Here is an 18766-nt window from a genome sequence, read left to right as displayed (position 1 = left end):
ATGCAGATAGGGTGAGAGAATCATTCACCTCAAATGGGATTCTCCTGTTCTGGCCGGTTTCACTGAAAGCATGAGCAAGAAGAAAGACATCATCCACTCCCACGCCAAGAGCAAGGAATGGCAGCACCTGTGCACACACAGGAAATGCTAATAAACACCAGCCTTTCTGCAACAGAATACAGTTGGAATACATCTTCGTGCAGAAATTTTGGTGTTGTACCTGAGTGGTAGCAGCGTTGAAGGAGATGCCAATGAGAGAGCAGAGGCCAAGTCCGGCAGCGACGGACAGAGTGACCAGCAGCACTCCAGCCAGCCCCACCGCTCCCTGGGATTTGGCACAGTCCCAGCGCAACATGGTCAGACACGCATAGGCAAGCTGCACACAGGTGGGCAAAAAGAAACAAGCTATTAATATTCATTAACATTCAATAAGCATACACCATACACCAGCAAGTTTATGGCAACGTAAAACAAATGTGTATGGGTACCATGAGCAGGTAACCACTGGCGATTCGGATTCCGCTGACACTAGAAAAGGATTTAAGGATGTCCTCTAGAGTAGTGGTGGTAAATGTCAGTACTTTCTGAGAGGAGTTGATGGACACACTCTGCTGGACCACCTTAACATCAAGACATCGACACAGACAAAGAGAAAGGATTCAATTCATTAAGATGTCTTTACCTTCATTGTAACCTGAATAATAATATAATGACGGAGAAGTTGTACACTGAAACACATAGACCAATTATTTTCAACTCGATTCTACATTACTAAAGATGTCAGTTTTGAGTCTTCCATTTTTTATAACTGTTAACAACCAAAAGTAAATTTCAGTTTCACACAAACCCTATCGTTACCTTCAGTTTTATCCAGGGAAAAATATGTTTACACAAGTGCACACACAAACACACACACACACACACACAAAATGCACAAGCGTAAACCTATACGAATCAGAGGTCAGGGCCTAAACAACATAGACCAGATGATGTCACCTACAAACAACCAATGGGATGGCAGCTGTGAAAGAGACTGAGCACTGTGTGGTTTAATGTGTTCCAGACGGGGCCACATCACGCATACACCGGATTTAAATGTGACCTTTTCTGGCCTTACAGATGCACCTCCCTAAGTTCACATATAACACAGGCATTTAAAATATGGGGGAGAAAGAGAGTCAAAGTTTGCTTTTGAACCCCTAAGCAGCTGGGACTTATCCTTCTTGAAAAGGGTTATGTGCAAGAGATGTGCAGCCTCTGGAATGTGTAGTTTGCGGTGGAATTCCTTCACACACACATACAGCTTGTATACATGCTTTGTGTATGTGAGTGTGTATGTGTGAGAGAGAGAGAGAGAGAGAGAGAGAGAGAGAGAGAGTGAGATAGTGAGTGTGTGTGTGTGTGTGTGTGTGTTTGGGGGGGGGTTCAAGAGCGTGAAAGAGGCTTTGATGTAGGCCAATAAAATTCCATTTCCATATTAGTTCCAGGTGGGTTCATGCTTCGTAAAGGGTTTCAAAAGCATTCCAAATAGCATGTCCTATGTCAGAATAACTCACTTATCATATGGGAAACCCTTTTTCTTATGTAAAAGGTAAGTAAACTAGTGAAAAGTATGTGATTTTATGAAAGAAAAACCCTTAAGCCATTTTTCCACGGCTCGACTCAACTCGAGTCTTCTCGCTTTTTGGGGGATTTCCACTGTGGATACTACCTGGTACCTGGTACTTTTTTTAGCACCACCAAGAGTGCCGAGCCGCTACTAAATGCGATTCACGCGCTGAGGGAGTAGGGAATTCTCCGTTATGAGTGGTTCTATATGGTGCCTGAATAAATGTGTGTCATTTAATACACACTTTGCGTATGGTAATATCCTATTAATTCAAAATAATGTATCATTACCTCATAACACATAAAATTATAACAAAGGTTTCTGTCTTAGATTTCTACATCTCGCTCGTTACCGATTTCCAAACAGGTGTTTATCGATGTCACTCCTGTCACGGGTGAATCTAAATTAGTCGTATCGAGCACCACGTAGGTTCTAGAACGCCGTTATTTTACATCCTTAATAGGTCCATGTTCAGTGAACTGGTATTTGTACAGGGCTTTGATAATGCAACATTATTCCTGAGTGAAGGCGAGTGGAAGATGGCACCCACTTTGAGGCGGCACTAAACCGCAATGGAAAAGCAAGCACAGGAAAGTAAAGCGAGCCGAGCCGAGCCGAACCGTGCAGTGGAAAAGTGGCTTTAGATGTTCCCTGACTATTCAGTTCTCTTAATGAATGCACGAAATGTCTGCTTTCTGTTTTATTATTATTATAGTTGTAGTTAAGTAGTTAGCACCTGGGATAACACAGGCAGCCAGAATAAGTCAAGGACAGTGTGAGTAATGCTATCTGTGTGTGTGTGTGTGTGTGTGTGTGTGTGTGTGTGTGTGTGTGTGGGCCCCATACCAGTTGAATTGCCTAGAACTTGCAGTGTAATAAGCTTTTTCCAGATATGCCATTGAAGGGGAGACTCCATCTAAACATTAATCTAAACATTAGATTGATGAATCTTTTAATAGCATATCCACAAAAGCAATATAATAAAGATTTGTTATATTATACCAGTTCTCTATCTCTCTCTTATTTATTTCCCATTAAAATGTCCTTCAAATTGCTAAATGTGATCGACTTATTTTGACAAAGTATGGTGTCATAATAGGCTAACGCAATAAAGGGCAATTTGAAATTCATCTCTCTCTCTCTCTCTCTCTCTCTCTCTAGGAGTTGTTTGGTTAAGAGTTGAGAGCTAAAAGCAGACTTTTACCTCAGAATACTTCCTCTGCCAAGCTTCCAGGATGGCAGCCGCTTTCTCCTCGTTCCAGTTCAGATGTGAGACTTCATCGTAGCCCTTAAAGTGCTCATACATCTGTTTAGGGGTCATAAGCTGGAACATGGTCTGCAGAGCCTGGGCACTGTTGGAGACAGATGATAAAAAAGTGAGTCAGATATGCCACAGTAAACAGCTAATTAATTAATTAATTAATTAATTAAATGAATAAACAAACAAACAAACGGGATTAACAGACTGCATCAGAAATAGTTAGACATATTCAACAATAACAATAGTACTATCAGTGAACTATAACTTTAAGAGCACTACTGACTATAACCTTATATAAATATAATATAAACCTGGCTTGAATCTGACACTTTGTTATAGCTTGGGTCTAGCTGTGAGGTCAGAGTTCTCTCCAAGTTCATGCTCAGACATGCTGTACCACCACTTTCCTTCTTCTTCAGACCTCCAGGCTCTGTGCTCCTGATGCACTGTAAACTACATTCTGGTCTGCTCGGTCTTACCTGAGAAGCCTGCCGCTATCGTTTTTTGTGGTCCCTCCGATGATGAGCTCTTCCTGCCAGTGCATATACTTTTTAGAGACACCATGACAGCCACCGGTCAACACTCGGGCAATATCCAACGGCTGTAGAAACAAAAAATGGCGGCAACAAAATGATAATAATCTCGGACATACAAAATCTCTAGTAATATACTGAGCCTAAGAAACTGAAGCTCTTTATGTCCCATACCATATCACGTCATACTGAAACACCTCTTAGCTTTTATTTTGTTCTTCATGGTCTCTTTAACAGCAATCAGAGAACCTCGTTTGCTGTTGTAATTCACTGACAGTTTTATACTGCACCATAAACACACTGCATGAAGCATATTTAAGTTTATTTTTTTGCTAAACCATTACTAAATACATATTCACATAATCACAACTGTAAATTGAGGGGAGTTCAATAAATGTAATGAAATAAAGAAAAGATACATGGAATTGTCATAATCGTGTGTCATACAGGTTTTTCTGGGCGTTTGTGTTAAGTGAATGTCAGGATTACCCGTGTAGAGTTCTTATTTGGAGCTGATAACGGGCAGTCTGGGTCAGCAGGGTTGATGCAGGGACGATCCATGTAGCCACGACCCACCTCAGCCTTGGCCAATATTTCTTCCCAACTGCCTACAACTTTGGTCATGGTCTGCATATCAGCAATCAGCTCCATTGGGTCAAAGTTCATCCACTGCAGAGGGGGTCTACCACTGTGGCAGGACAGAAGAATCAGCTTTAAACCAATCCTCGAGCTTCTGATGTCTGATTTGGCATGCAAACAGCCTGCAGGGCATCTGATTTAGGAGATGATCTAAGCCCTCTGTGGAGAGGATGGACTATATAGCTCATATAACTGTCTTTGAAGCGGCAAAGCAGCACCATGGGCGGTATTTTGAAAAGATAACGGATGACTTCGGTTAAGCTAAATCCACTGACAGAATGTTCTAAGGATGGTTTCTAACTTTGGGGATGGTAGAGCCAGCATTAAATGCATATTGGGATTCAGAATACCGCCATAATGACAGCCCTGCTCAAATGAATCAGTCCAATCATCTGAGCTTTATCCTGACCAATTACTTTATATAACTGGTCCAGCTCAAGGCCTATGACATCCCCACAATGAAGAGGTTTTTGAATCATCTTAAAAAACCTCTAATATTTCTGTTCCGCTCTCAGTCTGGCCTGCTCATTCTGGATTTCTCCAACAGGGCTTCTCTCTCTCTCTCTCTCTCTACTCAGTAAATCTGTCCACATGCTATCCTTACATGCCCTCCCTTGTTCCCTAAGTCCTCACTCCCTCTCTCCTTTGTGCTGTCGTTCTCTTCCACTCCTACCAATCCGCTGTCCGCCTCTCTGGACCTCCCGTTGGTTCTGCACTGAACTAGCCATCCATCTTTGCTGCATCTCTCTCTTTCTCTCTTTTCACAGCAGACTCATCTGGCTAACCCTCTTGCCTTAGAACACATTGTATGTGCCTAACCAGGCTTGGGTCATTATTCAGACTCCTCCAACCAGAACACAGTCAAATTCTTATTTACCATCTACGATGGAGGGAGAAAAGAGAGGCTGAGATAGGGACAGGAAAAAAAAAAAGAAAAGAAAAAAAAGAAGAGTGTTCTACTTTTGCTGGACTGGAGGGACGTCTGCTGAGTATAACTATTGCACAAAGCTATTAAAAGCAAAAGGGTAACAATTGTGTGGGGTCCCAGCTTGCCTAGTCCAAGAGCAGTTACAATGAAGGCCTTTAGAGAGGAGCAGCAGAGTCCTCTCATGCACAAACACAACAAAGCAGTCCTGAGAATCACTGTTTACTATCCTACTGCCGTTGCCCCTCGCTCGTAAGCCCATTTCTCATGCCAATCATTAAGGTTCTCGCATTTTATAACGTGAACTGTCTCAAAAGAACCAACTGACAAAGTTCAACACGTAACATTATTAGTGACTGACACTTACGGGAGATAGGCAATGCCTGAGTGTAGCTTAGCACCTTCCCAGAAGCAGTCCAGAGGCGTGATGATCAAACAAGGATGCAGATTCTCAATGATCTAAAAGGATGGATGTCATTAAGCTCATTTATGTCACTCCCCACGTAACAGAATACATGCTTTGGTCAGTTTGCAGTATCTTACCTGGTAGACAAAATTGTTTTCTGTGAGGAGTTCTCCTGATTTGTAGCATAAATGTTCTAATTTCCATTTCCTATAAGGTATAAGTGAGTTACCCATTGTTCATGATAAAACAACGCAGTTTCCATTTCAAATGAACATACAGTGTAAAAAATAACATAAAAGAGATGTGTGTGTGTGTGTGTGTGGGTGTGGCGGGGTCTATGTTTTCTTAAGCCAATAGGAATGGTGCATTTTACCTGTTATACATGTAAACATGCACTCTGCTTGCTTTAATGGCAGAGTCCAGGTGCTGCTTGAGCGCCTCTACTGTCAGGATGTTAGCACCGTGCTGCTGTGGCGTCTGGATCATTAGCTGAGGGTTAAACATGGCCTCCTCACCGATCTTCTGCCGTGTGTATTTAAGCTCCTGATTTACCCTGCCACCCACTAGAAGGAAGGGAAGGAAAGAGAAAGGAGAAATCTATGAGATATTGCGACTGCCAACTCTCTTATGCAGTAACATCTGAAATATCCCATGATTCAGCATGAACTGCATGACTGAAATCTGACACTGTGTAGAGGTTATGCATAGCAATCCCATTCATCCATTTTCCGTACCACTTATCCTACAGAGGGTCGGTGGGAGCCTGGAGCCTATCCCAGGGAACTCTGGGGGGACACCCTGGACGGGGTGCCAACCCATCGAAGGGCACAATCGCACACACATTCACACTCTATGGGCAATTTGGAAATGCCAATCAGCCTACAACGCATGTCTTTGGATTGGGGGAGGAAACCGGGGTACCCGCAGAAGAGAGGTGGGATTTGAACCCCCCAAACCCGAGGTGCGAGGCTGGGGCAAACAAAGTGGCTTAGTGCCTAGCAAACATGCTAACCACTAAGCCACTGTGCCCTCATGCATAGCAGTGAGAAAGTGTAGTTTCACTGTGCCATCATTACCAACATAACCACTCACAACTTTCGACAATGAAATTATTCTAAATAACATAATTATCAACTCACATAATCTGATTGAATAAATGTACTTTTAAAACTCTCACACACATGCATACCCAGAGTTTAGACACATACGACTGATGAGTGCAATCAGTGGCACATAAAGTAAGTACTGCATATGTGCACGTCTATTTCTGTGTGTGCGTGTCCTTAAGAGCTCGGGCTATGAAGTCCTCAAGTGGCATCCCTAAGCCTGAAACTGCTACAAAAGTCGTCTTTCAAAGAGACCTGCCGACCGGTGCCCAAGTCCGCCTCTCAAAGCTGACGATTCTTCCTGTTCCATTTACCTGCCCACAGAGAAAATCAGACTTCTCCATTTTCAGGATCAAGACTCCTTCAAGCGGCTGTCCCACTTACACAAATCATCACACAATGCAGCTCACTCATGCAGGTAATTGGGTAAATTCACTACAACCAAATACACACGCTTCATATTTTAAATTCACCTTCGTGTTGATATAGGAAGTGCCGTTACATATCGGAAAGTAGGAAAAATGGATACATTTGATATTACGAAAGTAAAATAACTGTAATTGCGGTGTGAAAACACTGGATAAGTCAATCTGTCCTCACAATGGTTTGAACGAAGAGTTTGTGACTTTATATTCTAGTCGCATCATGTACAATCCCTTCAGCTGTCTTTTGTCTTATGTTCATGATTTCCTTTTTCTTTTCTTTCTTTTTTTTTTTGGCTTTTCCGATCGCATAACAACACACAAGCTCACTTTTTTTATATATACAGTGCCTTGCAAAAGTATTCAGTATACAGTGCCTTGCAAAATGTTTCCTATTTTGTTGCATTATAACCTGTAATTTAAATGGATTTTTATTTGGATTTCATGCAATGGACATGCACAAAATAGTCCAAACTGGTGAAGTGAAATGAAAAAAATTACTTGTTTAAAAAAATTCTAAACCAAAAAGTGGTGTGTGCATATGTATTCACCCCCTTTGCTATAAAGCCCCTAAATAAGATCTGGTACAACCAATTACCTTCAGAATTCACATAGGCCTAATTAGTTCAATAAAGTCCACCTGTGTGCAATCTAAGTGGCACATGATCTCAGTATATATACACCTGTTCTGAAAGGCCCCAGAGTCTGCACACCACTGAGCAAGTGGCACCATGAAGACCAAGGAGCTCTCCAAACAAGTCAGGGACAAGGTTATGGAGAAGTACAGGTCAGGGTTGGGTTATAAAAAATATAATCTGAACATCCCACGGAGCGCCATTATATCCATTATTAAATAATGGAAAGAATATGGCACCACAACAAACCTGTCAAGGGAGGGCCACCCACCAAAACTCATGCACCAGGCAAGGAGGGCATTAATCATATAGGCAACAAAGAGACCAAAGATAACCCTGAAGGAGCTGCAAGCTCCACAGCAGAGATTGGAGTATCTATCTATAGGACCACTTTAAGCTGTGCAGTCCACAGAGCTGGGCTTTACGGAAGTGTGGCCAGAAAAAAATGATCACAGTGATGCATGGTGGTGGCAGCATCATGCTGTGGGGATGTTTTTCATCAGCAGGGACTGGGAAACTGGTCAGCATTGAAGGAATGATGGATGGTGCTAAACACAGGGAAATTCTTGAGGGAAACCTGTTTCAGTCTTCCAGAGGTTTGTGACTGGGATGGAGGTTCATCTTCCAGCACGACAATGACTCTAAGCATACTGCTAAAGCAACACTCAAGTGGTTTAAGGGAAACATTTACATGTCTTGGAACGGCCTAGTCAAAGTCCAGACCTCAATCCAATTAAGAATTTGTGGTATGACTTAAAGATTGCTGTACACCAGAGGAACCCATCCAACTTGAAGGAGCCGGAGCAGTTTTGCCTTTTTGAATGGGCAAAAATCCCAGTGGCTAGATGTGCCAAGCTTATAGAGACGTACCCCAAGAGACTTGCGGTAGTAATTGTTGCAAAAGGTGGCTCCACAAAGTATTGACTTTAGGGTGGGGGAGGGTGGCGGGTTTGCATCTTCAAAGTGGTAGGCACGTTGTATGAATCAAATGATTTATACCCCTATGATTTATAAAATCTTAATTCCAGGGTGTAAGGCAACAAAATAGGAAAAATGCCAAGAGGGGTGAATACTTTCGCAAGGCACTGTACTAGAATACACTTTTTAAAAATCTTATTTTGAAAGTAAGCATTTTGCATGTTGAGATTTTCACGAACAGGAAACATAAAACAAACACTTTCTAAACGACTGACTGATCTAACAATGGTGATCAGTTTGTACGGTAGGCCTACGCTGTGTGTTTTGCAGCCATTGTAAGTGAATTAAAGATAAGAAAACCATGCTTTTCTCTGAGGCTAGACCACCAAGTCAGTTTGGAAAGACTAGCAGGGAAAGGAAAAATGTCTACCCACATTAGGACAACACTGTGGAGTCTTTCTTCCTCAGCCCAAAACGCACTCACATCTTGATCTTGTTTTAGGGCATGTTTATAATATCCATGATTAATCGCAGCCTTGACCAAAGCCAAGCTTAGCTTCAACATGGTTATGGAAGCCAGGTTGATTATGGCCTAATATGGCTTAGCATGTTCTTTATTTAGTCCTCTGGAACACCAGCAGCTTTTGGGGTGAAGAAATTTTTCTAGAAGTCATCAGAAAGCCATGAGTGTACAGCAGAGATCTCCTTGATGTGAGGAGAATGTGAGCTGAGTAGCCTGCTGACAATCGGATGCTCACCAGATGCCGGTCAAGATTTACCAAAGAAAGACAATAATGCACATAGCCTGCTGTACAGGGATGAAACCCAATATGTTTTATGTAATATTTAAAAAGATTTACAAGTATTGGATTATGTGAATGTCAAATATATATATATATATATATATATATATGACATTCACATAATCCAGTACTTGTAAATACATATATTATATATACACATAAATATATATATATATATATATATATATATATATATATATATATATATATATATATATATTACAGCTTCACCTGAATATAATTTATATATTAACATTTATATATTATGAGGGTGGGCACAGTGGCTTAGTAGTTAGTACGTTTGCTTCGCACTGCTGGGGGTTCGAGTCCCACCTCCTCGAATTTGCATGTTCTCCCTGTGCATCGGGGGTTTCCTCCAGATACGCCAGTTTCCCACCTCAGGTCAAAGGCACGTGTTGTAGGCTGACTGGCATTTCCAAACTGTCCGTGGTGTATGAATGGCTCTGCGATGTGTTGGCACCCCCTCCAGGGTGTCCCCTGCCTTGGGCCCAGAGTTCCCTGGGATAGGCTCCAGGCGGTATGGAAAATGGGTGGATGGATGGATATTATGAGGGCCTTGATATCAGTATTGCAAAGGGAAATAGTATGATCATGTTTAACTAGCACATTGTATATCTGCCATAAGATATATAGCAAAGCCCATACTGTAAAGAACATATGAGGGAAAACAGGGTATATGTTCTTTACAGTAATATGTGCAGAGAATGCACATATTACATTTATGTGCAATTACTTTTAATGACTATATTATAACTGGATATTTCCCACTTTGGGCAGCCCTAGTTGACTGTGTGACATTTTCCCCCCAAAATAGTGAGCGAGAGAGATGTGAGTGAACTGGGTGTGCATGTCAGAGTGTTTGAGCCTAAACTGGGCTCATTCATTTTGTTGCATAACATTAACCCCTGACCCTCCCTTTTCACTGCTGGACGAGGGTGGATTGGAAGGGGCCCGTCATCGCCCCCCGGTTTTCAAGCATTGCCCTACGATTCTCACCATTCAGCCGTGAGCTGGCTTTTTATTGGTCTGCCTTAGAGGCTAGCATGGGGCTCCTCACTTCAAGAAGGCGCCTCTCCGACACACGCACACACACACACACACACAGCCCACACCACAGCTCCACTGTTCTCCACCTGATCCTGCCAAGTACACCATCGCAGCCAATCCTGTTGCTGGTGCTGCTCACTGGGGGCTGGTGAGGCAGGGAGGGGTGCTGCGTTTGGTGACACATGAAGGCACTTTTTATGAGTGTGTTGCGGGTGGGATTAGCTGGATTAGAACCCGACTCGAGAGACCCCCCTGCGGTCGTGCAGAAGTCATCGAACGGTTTTTGAGATCCAGAGCCATGCTCCACACTTCTGGCAATGCTATGTTATCTGCTTCTGGGTTTCCTTTACATTTACCTTGTTTCTTTAATTACACATGGAACAAGTTCAGGGAGACTAAGACAGTATGGTCCGGATCTAAACATCCGGCACCATCGCATAGTTTATGCTGCACCTGCTGAACCAGAACTGACTAAGATGATGCAAGTTTAATAAAAACTTTGATAATGTTGGGCACAACATTAAGAAAAGCATGCCACACTGCGGAGCTCTGCATGTATTTCTTGTGTCCATATGGGTTTCCTTTGGGTTCACTGGTTTCCTCCCACCTCTCATAAACAGGCAGGTAGATTGGCTACTTTAAATTCCCTGTGAGTGTGAATGAGTGTGTGCATGTGATCAAGAGATTCTGGGTGCATTTCCCCCTCACATCCAGTGCTCCCAGGAGAGGCTCTGGATCTACCATGACCCTGACCACAATGAAGCGATTAATAAATATGAATTAAAAAAGTGTTACTTCAATAAGGAAGTCAAATTCCTGAAAAAAACCCCCACATTTACTTCTGTCAGAGGTTCTGATAGTAAGAAGCACCTACTTACTACACCTACTAGTTGTGCTGAGCAATTTGTCTTGATTCAATCTCAACTGACAGCAAGCTAACTTTGCACACTAAATTGTGCACCCGCTGGCCACACACCACCAACACTCCACGGCCCTTTTAGAGCTTCCTGGAGATAAGAGAAAAGAGGGATGTGATGTCATTGAAGGTGGGAGTGAAAGAGAAGGGGAGAGTGAGAGGTGACAGAGAGAGAGAGAGAGAGAGAGAGAGTTCCTGACCCGCAGCTGAGGCACAATGCCCCCAAGCAGTCTGCCGACCCCTGACACAAATTTTACACCGCAGCTGCCATTTACTCCATGCTGCATTACCATATGTATAGCCTGCTCTTCCCTAATTATGCTAATCACATGTCCAGAGCTGCGCCTTGAAAAAATGGGTGTATTTAGCAGTCCGCTGCGTACAAATGCAGCTTACTGCAATCCAGAGATGTACATTCAGAGTGCCTTGAAAGGCCAGATTTTTCCACGTTGCTGGCTTCATTCAGGTCGCTTACCCTGAAGAAAAAAAAAAGCTATTCAAAACAACTAGATCGCAATGCAACAAAAAAGTAGGGAGAGAATGTGTGTGTGTGTGTGTGTGTGTGTGTGTGTGTGTGTGTGTGTGTGCTCAGAGTACTGAGGATTCTGAGTGTGCACCGACCCAAACACTGAGTGAGTTCCAGCAAAATAAGATATCATCCACAGGCATCCACATGTCTTGGAACTAAGCAATATTCTCTAGCATACGCAGCTGTCACTTTAATTGCATAACACTGTACTACTATACATTATAAGGACACAAACAATATAGATTCTTTTTTTTGGTCCTTCTGCAAGTAGTCAAGACGTCAACATATGTGCATATGCTCATGTTACTTCAGATCTCCTCAAGCTATGCAGTGCATTTACTGTTAAACTGGGTAAAAGTAACCACGAGTTGATTTTAAAAAATACAAAATTTCCAGTTCTTGACAATGTGTAAAATAAAAACAAAACTCTCCTCAAATCCATGTCTTACGGCTTCCTTCGGATTTAAATCAATAATCTTTTGAAAAGGCTTGCACAATGTCAACATCACTCACATTCATAACTCTTAAGGTGCGTTAAGGTCTCTTTACTCTTTTCCCACTTTGAAATTTTAAGCCTGTTAAGACTGAAGAAAAACTGATCCTCTGGCCCAAACACAAATATCTCTATAACTGCTTCCACTATCTTCTTTCTCTCTCCTTCTCTCACTCTCTGAGAGGACGAGAGGGGGAGGGCCGGACCACCCGGCATCCGTGGCAAGACACAGTGTTTACATTGCTGTGCTTCACTCTGTAATACATCTGGCATCCCAGGGCTGGACTCCCAAGAGAGGAGGGGAGGAGGGATGTGAGGCGAGGAGAGTAAGGGAGGGGGGGTTAGTGTAGGGAAACGTTTCAGAAGGAAAGCAAGCAGAAGCCAGGGGGGGCACATGGGTAAGTGAGAGGGAGAATGAAAGAATGAGAGAGCGAGAGACACACACAGAGAGAGAGAGAGAGAGAGAGAGAGAGAGAGAGAGAGAGAGAGAAACATTCTGGTGTCTCTGGTTTTTGAATAACATCAGGTGAAGGTATGCACAACATAAACACAGGACTTGGAGGCCTGTCAGGATGCCAGTTGTGAATGGGAAGTGCTCCATTTGTCCCTGTCTTCCACACACATCTGTCTTTTTCAGGCTCTTTCAGATGGTTTACAGCAAAACTGACAAGAATGGCCATTTGAAGGGAAATTATACACATGTCGTAATCCTGTATTGCCTGTGGAAACAACATTGCTCACTACAACGGTCTTTGCTCGTGTGTCTTAACAGTGTGAGCAACAAAACTACATATCGTCTACACAGTAAGGGAACGTACACTGTATTTACACAGTACTCATTTATATTAGACAGCCAGTCTCATAATTACAAACTCTCTACAAGTGACTGACTTGTTTATTTCACTCTCCTCACCACAGAACAGAGAGGTTGTGTCATCCACAGCGGAAGACAAGATACATTTTTACACAGACTATATGTCCTTGAGTACAACCATGACAAAGAGCCAATCATAACCATATGTTTAATGGTTTGTATGCACTTTCCTCCACCCATTAAATGCTTGTCCTACTACATGACAGGATTTAGCTATATTTCGGTCCATTTGCTTCTTTCTCTGAGAATCATACAAGCTTAAAAGTTAAGCCTGAAACAACGGAAGCATTAGAAATCTGCCAAAAGTCCTAGTGATCACAATCACTGATAAAATCATACTGCCCCCTACTGGGTGCATCTAATTCATTGCTTGTGGCTCTTTATTTTAAACTGACTTCAATGATGAAATGAATATCGCATAATGGTGTTTGCCCCTTACCACTCTCCCCACCTCCAGTGTGGGCTGGAAGCCCTCACTCCACACCAGGCTCATTCAGCCTGGTATCAGATGAGCTTTTAAATAGTGGAGGCTCCTCTAGATGACCTCAGGCCCTATGGGACGCAGCCTTGTGGCCTCCAATTCCATGACACCCCCCCCCCCCCCCCCTTATTTTTTTGGAGAACAGCACAGTCCAACTCTCAGTATCTTAATGATTTCTCTGCAGGATTGGTTCATTTCTACCAAGTGGGATGGCCTACAGAACAGCAACTGTCCATGAGAAATGTCGTTAATTAAACGGTTCTTGTATTTTCTTCAAAGAAAAAAAAAGTAGAGTTTGTATTTTTGCACTGTACGGCTGAAATACAATATAATCGCTATCTCATAATGAGGTTTATAAGTGATTTCACAGTTCTGAACGGAACACTCACTGAAGAGACTGAAGAGAAAAAAACCTATATAAGTAATTACAGTGAGAAGAAAAGGAAAACTGTAAGCTGGCGATGTGGATTTTAGAAAGACACACTCTGGGCAACACTCACGAACTGTGCCTGTGGTGTGGAAAAGGCACCGTATTTTAAAAGCAGCTTTCTGAGACATCTTTCCTACGTTTGTATAAATTTAACTGTGACATACATTACTGTAGCTCTACAGTTAGCTAACGTGACTTACATCTCCCTTTTTTTGTCAATGGCATACCTTTCAGTTACAGATACACACTCAAACGTGAGAAGCTGAAACTAAATTAAGACACAAACAGGCTCCTCTCAAACGTTCTGAGACAGTGAAGGCACATGCGGTTCCTTTCAGAGTTGGTTAAGTCCATAAACACACGACCTACATCAGTCTTAATTGTACAATTTGTACAGAAACCAAACAAATTATATTCCTTGGACCTGCACGGTTCTAAATGGCGAGTGATGAAAGCTGAGATGAGATCATGCCGATTCCCATTCGAGCTGAACTTAAGCAGAAGGTACAAGACAACGCGCAATAGTGAGGTCGTTCAGAGGTCGCTAGGAAAAGGCTGTTCCAAACGAAACATAAACATGCATCTTAATGGACACCGGGCCGACATCTTTCAGCTCAAAAACCCTGGGACAGGCAGAACTAATCTATCCCTCCGCTACAGAGCTTAATCCAAACAAACAGATTTCAATGTTCCTGCATCTGGCAGCTGTCATCTCTCCAAATCTGGATCTCTAAGGAGGGGATTTGTGATCGGCTGTCACCTAATAGGCCTGTCACAGAGCAACTGGACTTGCTTAAGAAATACGTTCGTGTTGCGTTCCTGTTGAGATTGGTGAAAATTATTGTTAAAGTAATTTAAGCAATACTTCTGCTTTACTTTCATGAATTTAAGCATTAGTTTGGAACGTTCAAGAAAACCTTTGCATACTACCCACCCACCCACACACACATTTGTTTTTGTGACACTTCAGGACATAGCGTTATGCATATGTAACACATACACACCCAAACACTATGTAGCTATACATATGAAATAAGAATTTTCTACTCTATTTTTTAAAATCATATCAACTCTTTGTGTTGTTTTGGGTGTGTGTTTCCTATATTTTGCAGGTTATAATGCTAGGTGTTAGCAATTTACCTGAGCCTCGCTACAAGCATTTCTAAATACATATGGCTGGACATAACGTACAAAAGCAACTGAACTTTCTTAAGAAATGCGTTCGTGTTGCGTTGCTGTTCAGATTGGTGAAAATTATTGTTATAGCAATTTAAACATTGTTTCTGTTTTACTTTCATGAATTTAAGCATTAGTTTGCAACGTTCAAGAAAACCTGTGCATACTACACACACACGTTTGTTTTTGTGACACTTCAGGACATGGCCTTACAAATATGTAACACACATATACACACAAACATTATGCAGCTACAGCTATCTAAATGTAATAAGAATTTTCTACTCTATTTAAAAAAATCATATCAACTCATTGTGTTGTTTTGGGTGTGTGTTTCCTATATTTTGCAGGTTATAATGCTAGGTGTTAGCAATTTACCTGAGCCTCGCTATTTTTAATACATATGTCTGGACCTAATGTACATGCAAAAAAAGCTTGACTTGGCTAAAAAGCACTTTAAGTTGTCACAACTATGTTGCTGGTCCTGACAAGGTAGTTTTTATTGTTTTCCTACACACGAGAGACAACAACAACAACAACAACTCTACAAGGGCTCTCAATTACAATTTCTCACTGACAAGCAACATCTCAAATTTGATGGTGGTATCTGGGAAAACAGTTAGAAACCTGGTGCTGATATTCTGATACAGAATTAGTTTGAAAAGAACAGACTGTCCATCATTAACCTAATTATACGGAAGAAAACTCGACTCGGTTTAACAGAATGGCGCTATCAAAACCCCTCCATTTTGCTGGAATGTAGATCAAAGTCTCAACTCGCCCCTCCCCACTGCAGGAAAAAACCCCACCACCCGCACTTAACGGCCCCAAACAGCGACTTTATTTCCCACAAAATCGCAGAAATTGCCTCAAATCATCTCAAATCTGTTAGTTAAGCGAAGTGAGGCTTCTCTGTTTGTCCCGCGTTCAGCCTTCTCTCTCTCTCTCTCTCTCTCTCTCTCTCTTCATCCTTTAACCCTGAGACAAATCTTTTTGGAAAGTTGAAAGCCGTCCAAAACAGGACCACACACAGACACTCGGATCACATTCAGCTGCTGGAGGCAGGCACACACACACACCCACACACACACACACTCACAAAATGGCGGCTTTGTCAAACATTTCTTTGCTTAAAAACACAAATTAATCAGTCCTAGTAGGAATATCGAAGTGGCGCGAGACGCAGTAAGTAACGCAGCGTTAGCAACGAAAAGAACCCAAACAGACATTTGGACGGTTTTTTACTGGACTTCATCCGACTTTATCACACAATAAATAATTCCTCCAGCATCCCACCTACGCTATCATATCTGTAGGCATATGTTAAAGAAACCAATTATATACAGATACAAGAGAAGGGAACTTTGATCTTACCTTCTACCCAGAGGTTCTCCACGTTGGTCTCCAGATTAGCTGCCCTCAAACCAACAGCGAAAGCTCCGAATATTAAAAGACCCACGACTAAAAACTTTCCACAGTTCTTTTGTATGTAACAGCCGAGTCTGAACAAAAGCTTTTGAAACTTTGCTCTCAGCCACAGCGGTGCTTTTCTTCCAGTCGCTTTACCCTACAACGGGGGAGAAAACAACAACAACAACAACAAACATTAGATTATATTTCTCTCTCTCTCTCTCTCTCTCTCTCTCTCTCTCTCTCTCTCTCTCTGTAACGGGAAGGTGTCTGTGAAAAATATTCCGGTTGAACGATTTGGTTGATTCATATTTACCCAGAGCACTGTGATGTGTCAGACACATGCTACACACACATCTGTGTCAGTATAAACCCGTGGTGCAAACCGTGACGGATGATATTTAATGCTACACGTTTCTTAAAGAAAAGTTCCCGGTGTAACGGTTCAGTCCGTGTGTACAAGATCCCGAGAATTCAACACTACACTTCTAGTCATTTTCTCAGCTTTGCACAATTGGTACTCATTCTCACGCTGCGTTCTTGCCACGCATATACTCTATTAAAAGTACTCTTTGTATTTTGGTCACAACATAATAACCCCTTGACCGGTGCAGTCTTCGTGACCCAAGCGGTGTCAAGTGACTGAGTTTCTAGGTGCACGTGGGTTCCGCTGCTGCAGCGGCGCTCAATCTTTAACCAAAACAAAACTACGCGAACTAACGCAGTGAACCGCGCGTGCTCCCGGGGCGTACTATTTGAACATAATACGGTAGATAATCTGCGGTTTGGGACGTAGCCATGGAGTCGCGCGACGCTGAGAAGCGGCCACCGCACACAGGGGGAGTTACGGCAATATTTGTGAACGGAAGAGGGCAGCCACATGGATTCTCTCTCAGCTCCGCCGTACGGGAGGAAAACTACTCCCTGTGTACATACTATCGCCCCCAAACCCCATCGGTTCTGCACTAGGCATGTTAGAAAACATCAGCTGTAGTAGAAGACGTCGCGGTGGGGTTAGTGTGTTAGTGTATAAGCAGCAGTGTGACAGTTATCTCAGAGTGAACCTGAAAGAGCGCAAAACACAAAACAGCAGGACAAAAAAAACCCGTCCCGTTACACGGCGACTTAACAATAAGGCTGAGGTCTTTAACCATCAGTCCTGCACCGACTACTTCCACATCGAATTGATACATTAAACAAACAAACAAACAAACGCAAAAGCACCTCAGATATCTGCTCAAGCGCGAACGCGGCATCGCAGTAGCTCGGCCGCTGTAAGTACTCCAAGTCCGGAGGGGCTGCACGACCGTTCCGTCTAGTCCTCCGCGTTACCCTCGGCCGATCGGGCTCCCCGTTTTCCTGATCGAAGGAGACGTTACCAGCCGAGGCCATGTTGTCCAGTCCTCGCTCTCGGCACTAGTCGATCGGCCCGCAAGCGTCGCTGAATATCCGAAGCAAACGGCGTTTCTGTGTCGGTGCTCGCAGAGCCACAAAGCGCTTCATACTCCTGCTTGGCACGGCGAGTCAGAGTCGGCGCCTTCCATTGCAACATTTCGCGAATCCGGAGGTTTCCGATGATTCTCGCATTCACAGTTTCTCTCTTTAAAAAAAAAAAAAAAAAAAGCTGAAAAAAATTTTCAGAAGCCAAAGCGCTTTCTGTAATGAGAGGTACGACGGCTCCGTGGCCGATGCATTCTGTGTTTTGTGCTTATGTGAGTTCCTATGTGTGTGTGTGTGAGAGTGAGTGAGAGAGAGCGAGAGAGAGAGAGAGAGAGAGTAAGTGAGTGAGTGTGTGTTGAGGGCCGCGGGACACAGCGGTCTCTCTGCGATTCAATAAGATGAGGAGGGGAAGAGAGAGAGAGAAAGAGAGAGAGCTCTCCATTCGGAGACTGCGGAGGAGGCGGGGGAAGAGGGGTACTGGTAAGAAGGAGAAAAAAACTTCAGCCCGAAATCCCGCCTCCAGGTCTGTCAGGTGGCCGGGCTTTCTCGGCTCTGATTGGTTCCAGAAGGGCAAAAATTACTCAGCAAACACGACTATTATTAGCTGCTTAGCAACAGCTCACCAAAGTAGAGAGACCACCCAGGTGGCCGAGCAGTGCGTGTGCGTCCCAAAAGTTTGAGGGGCAGCCCTA

At 43.0% G+C, this 18766-nt stretch overlaps 1 protein-coding gene across 3 annotated transcripts in view; it reads right to left on the bottom strand.

The window, feature by feature from the left end:
• Positions 1 to 18526, bottom strand: part of ptch1 (patched 1) — a 59747-nt gene extending 41221 nt beyond the window's left edge. The window contains exons 1-11 of one of the 3 annotated variants that reach the window (XR_008396461.1): positions 17859 to 18526; positions 16599 to 16791; positions 5747 to 5936; positions 5511 to 5580; positions 5335 to 5426; positions 3893 to 4091; positions 3350 to 3471; positions 2814 to 2961; positions 489 to 620; positions 221 to 376; positions 29 to 127 (exon numbers count right to left, since the gene is read on the bottom strand). Coding sequence is in view for 2 of the 3 variants with exons in the window: in XM_017468747.3 (XP_017324236.2) it covers positions 29 to 127; positions 221 to 376; positions 489 to 620; positions 2814 to 2961; positions 3350 to 3471; positions 3893 to 4091; positions 5335 to 5426; positions 5511 to 5580; positions 5747 to 5936; positions 16599 to 16791; positions 17859 to 18026 (1569 nt within the window). In the remaining variant the exon portion in view is untranslated. Of the gene's footprint in view, positions 1 to 28; positions 128 to 220; positions 377 to 488; positions 621 to 2813; positions 2962 to 3349; positions 3472 to 3892; positions 4092 to 5334; positions 5427 to 5510; positions 5581 to 5746; positions 5937 to 16598; positions 16792 to 16950; positions 17538 to 17858 lie in introns of those variants that run through there. The other 2 variants (XM_017468747.3, XM_053680302.1) reach the window with 2 other exon arrangements.
• Between the last annotated feature and the right edge of the window lie 240 nt (positions 18527 to 18766).

This window comes from Ictalurus punctatus, chromosome 5, assembly GCF_001660625.3.
Source record: "Ictalurus punctatus breed USDA103 chromosome 5, Coco_2.0, whole genome shotgun sequence".
Classification (NCBI taxonomy): Eukaryota; Metazoa; Chordata; class Actinopteri; order Siluriformes; family Ictaluridae; genus Ictalurus; species Ictalurus punctatus.
Note: the sequence above shows the minus strand (reverse complement) of the source record. Positions and strands in the feature narration are given on the sequence as shown.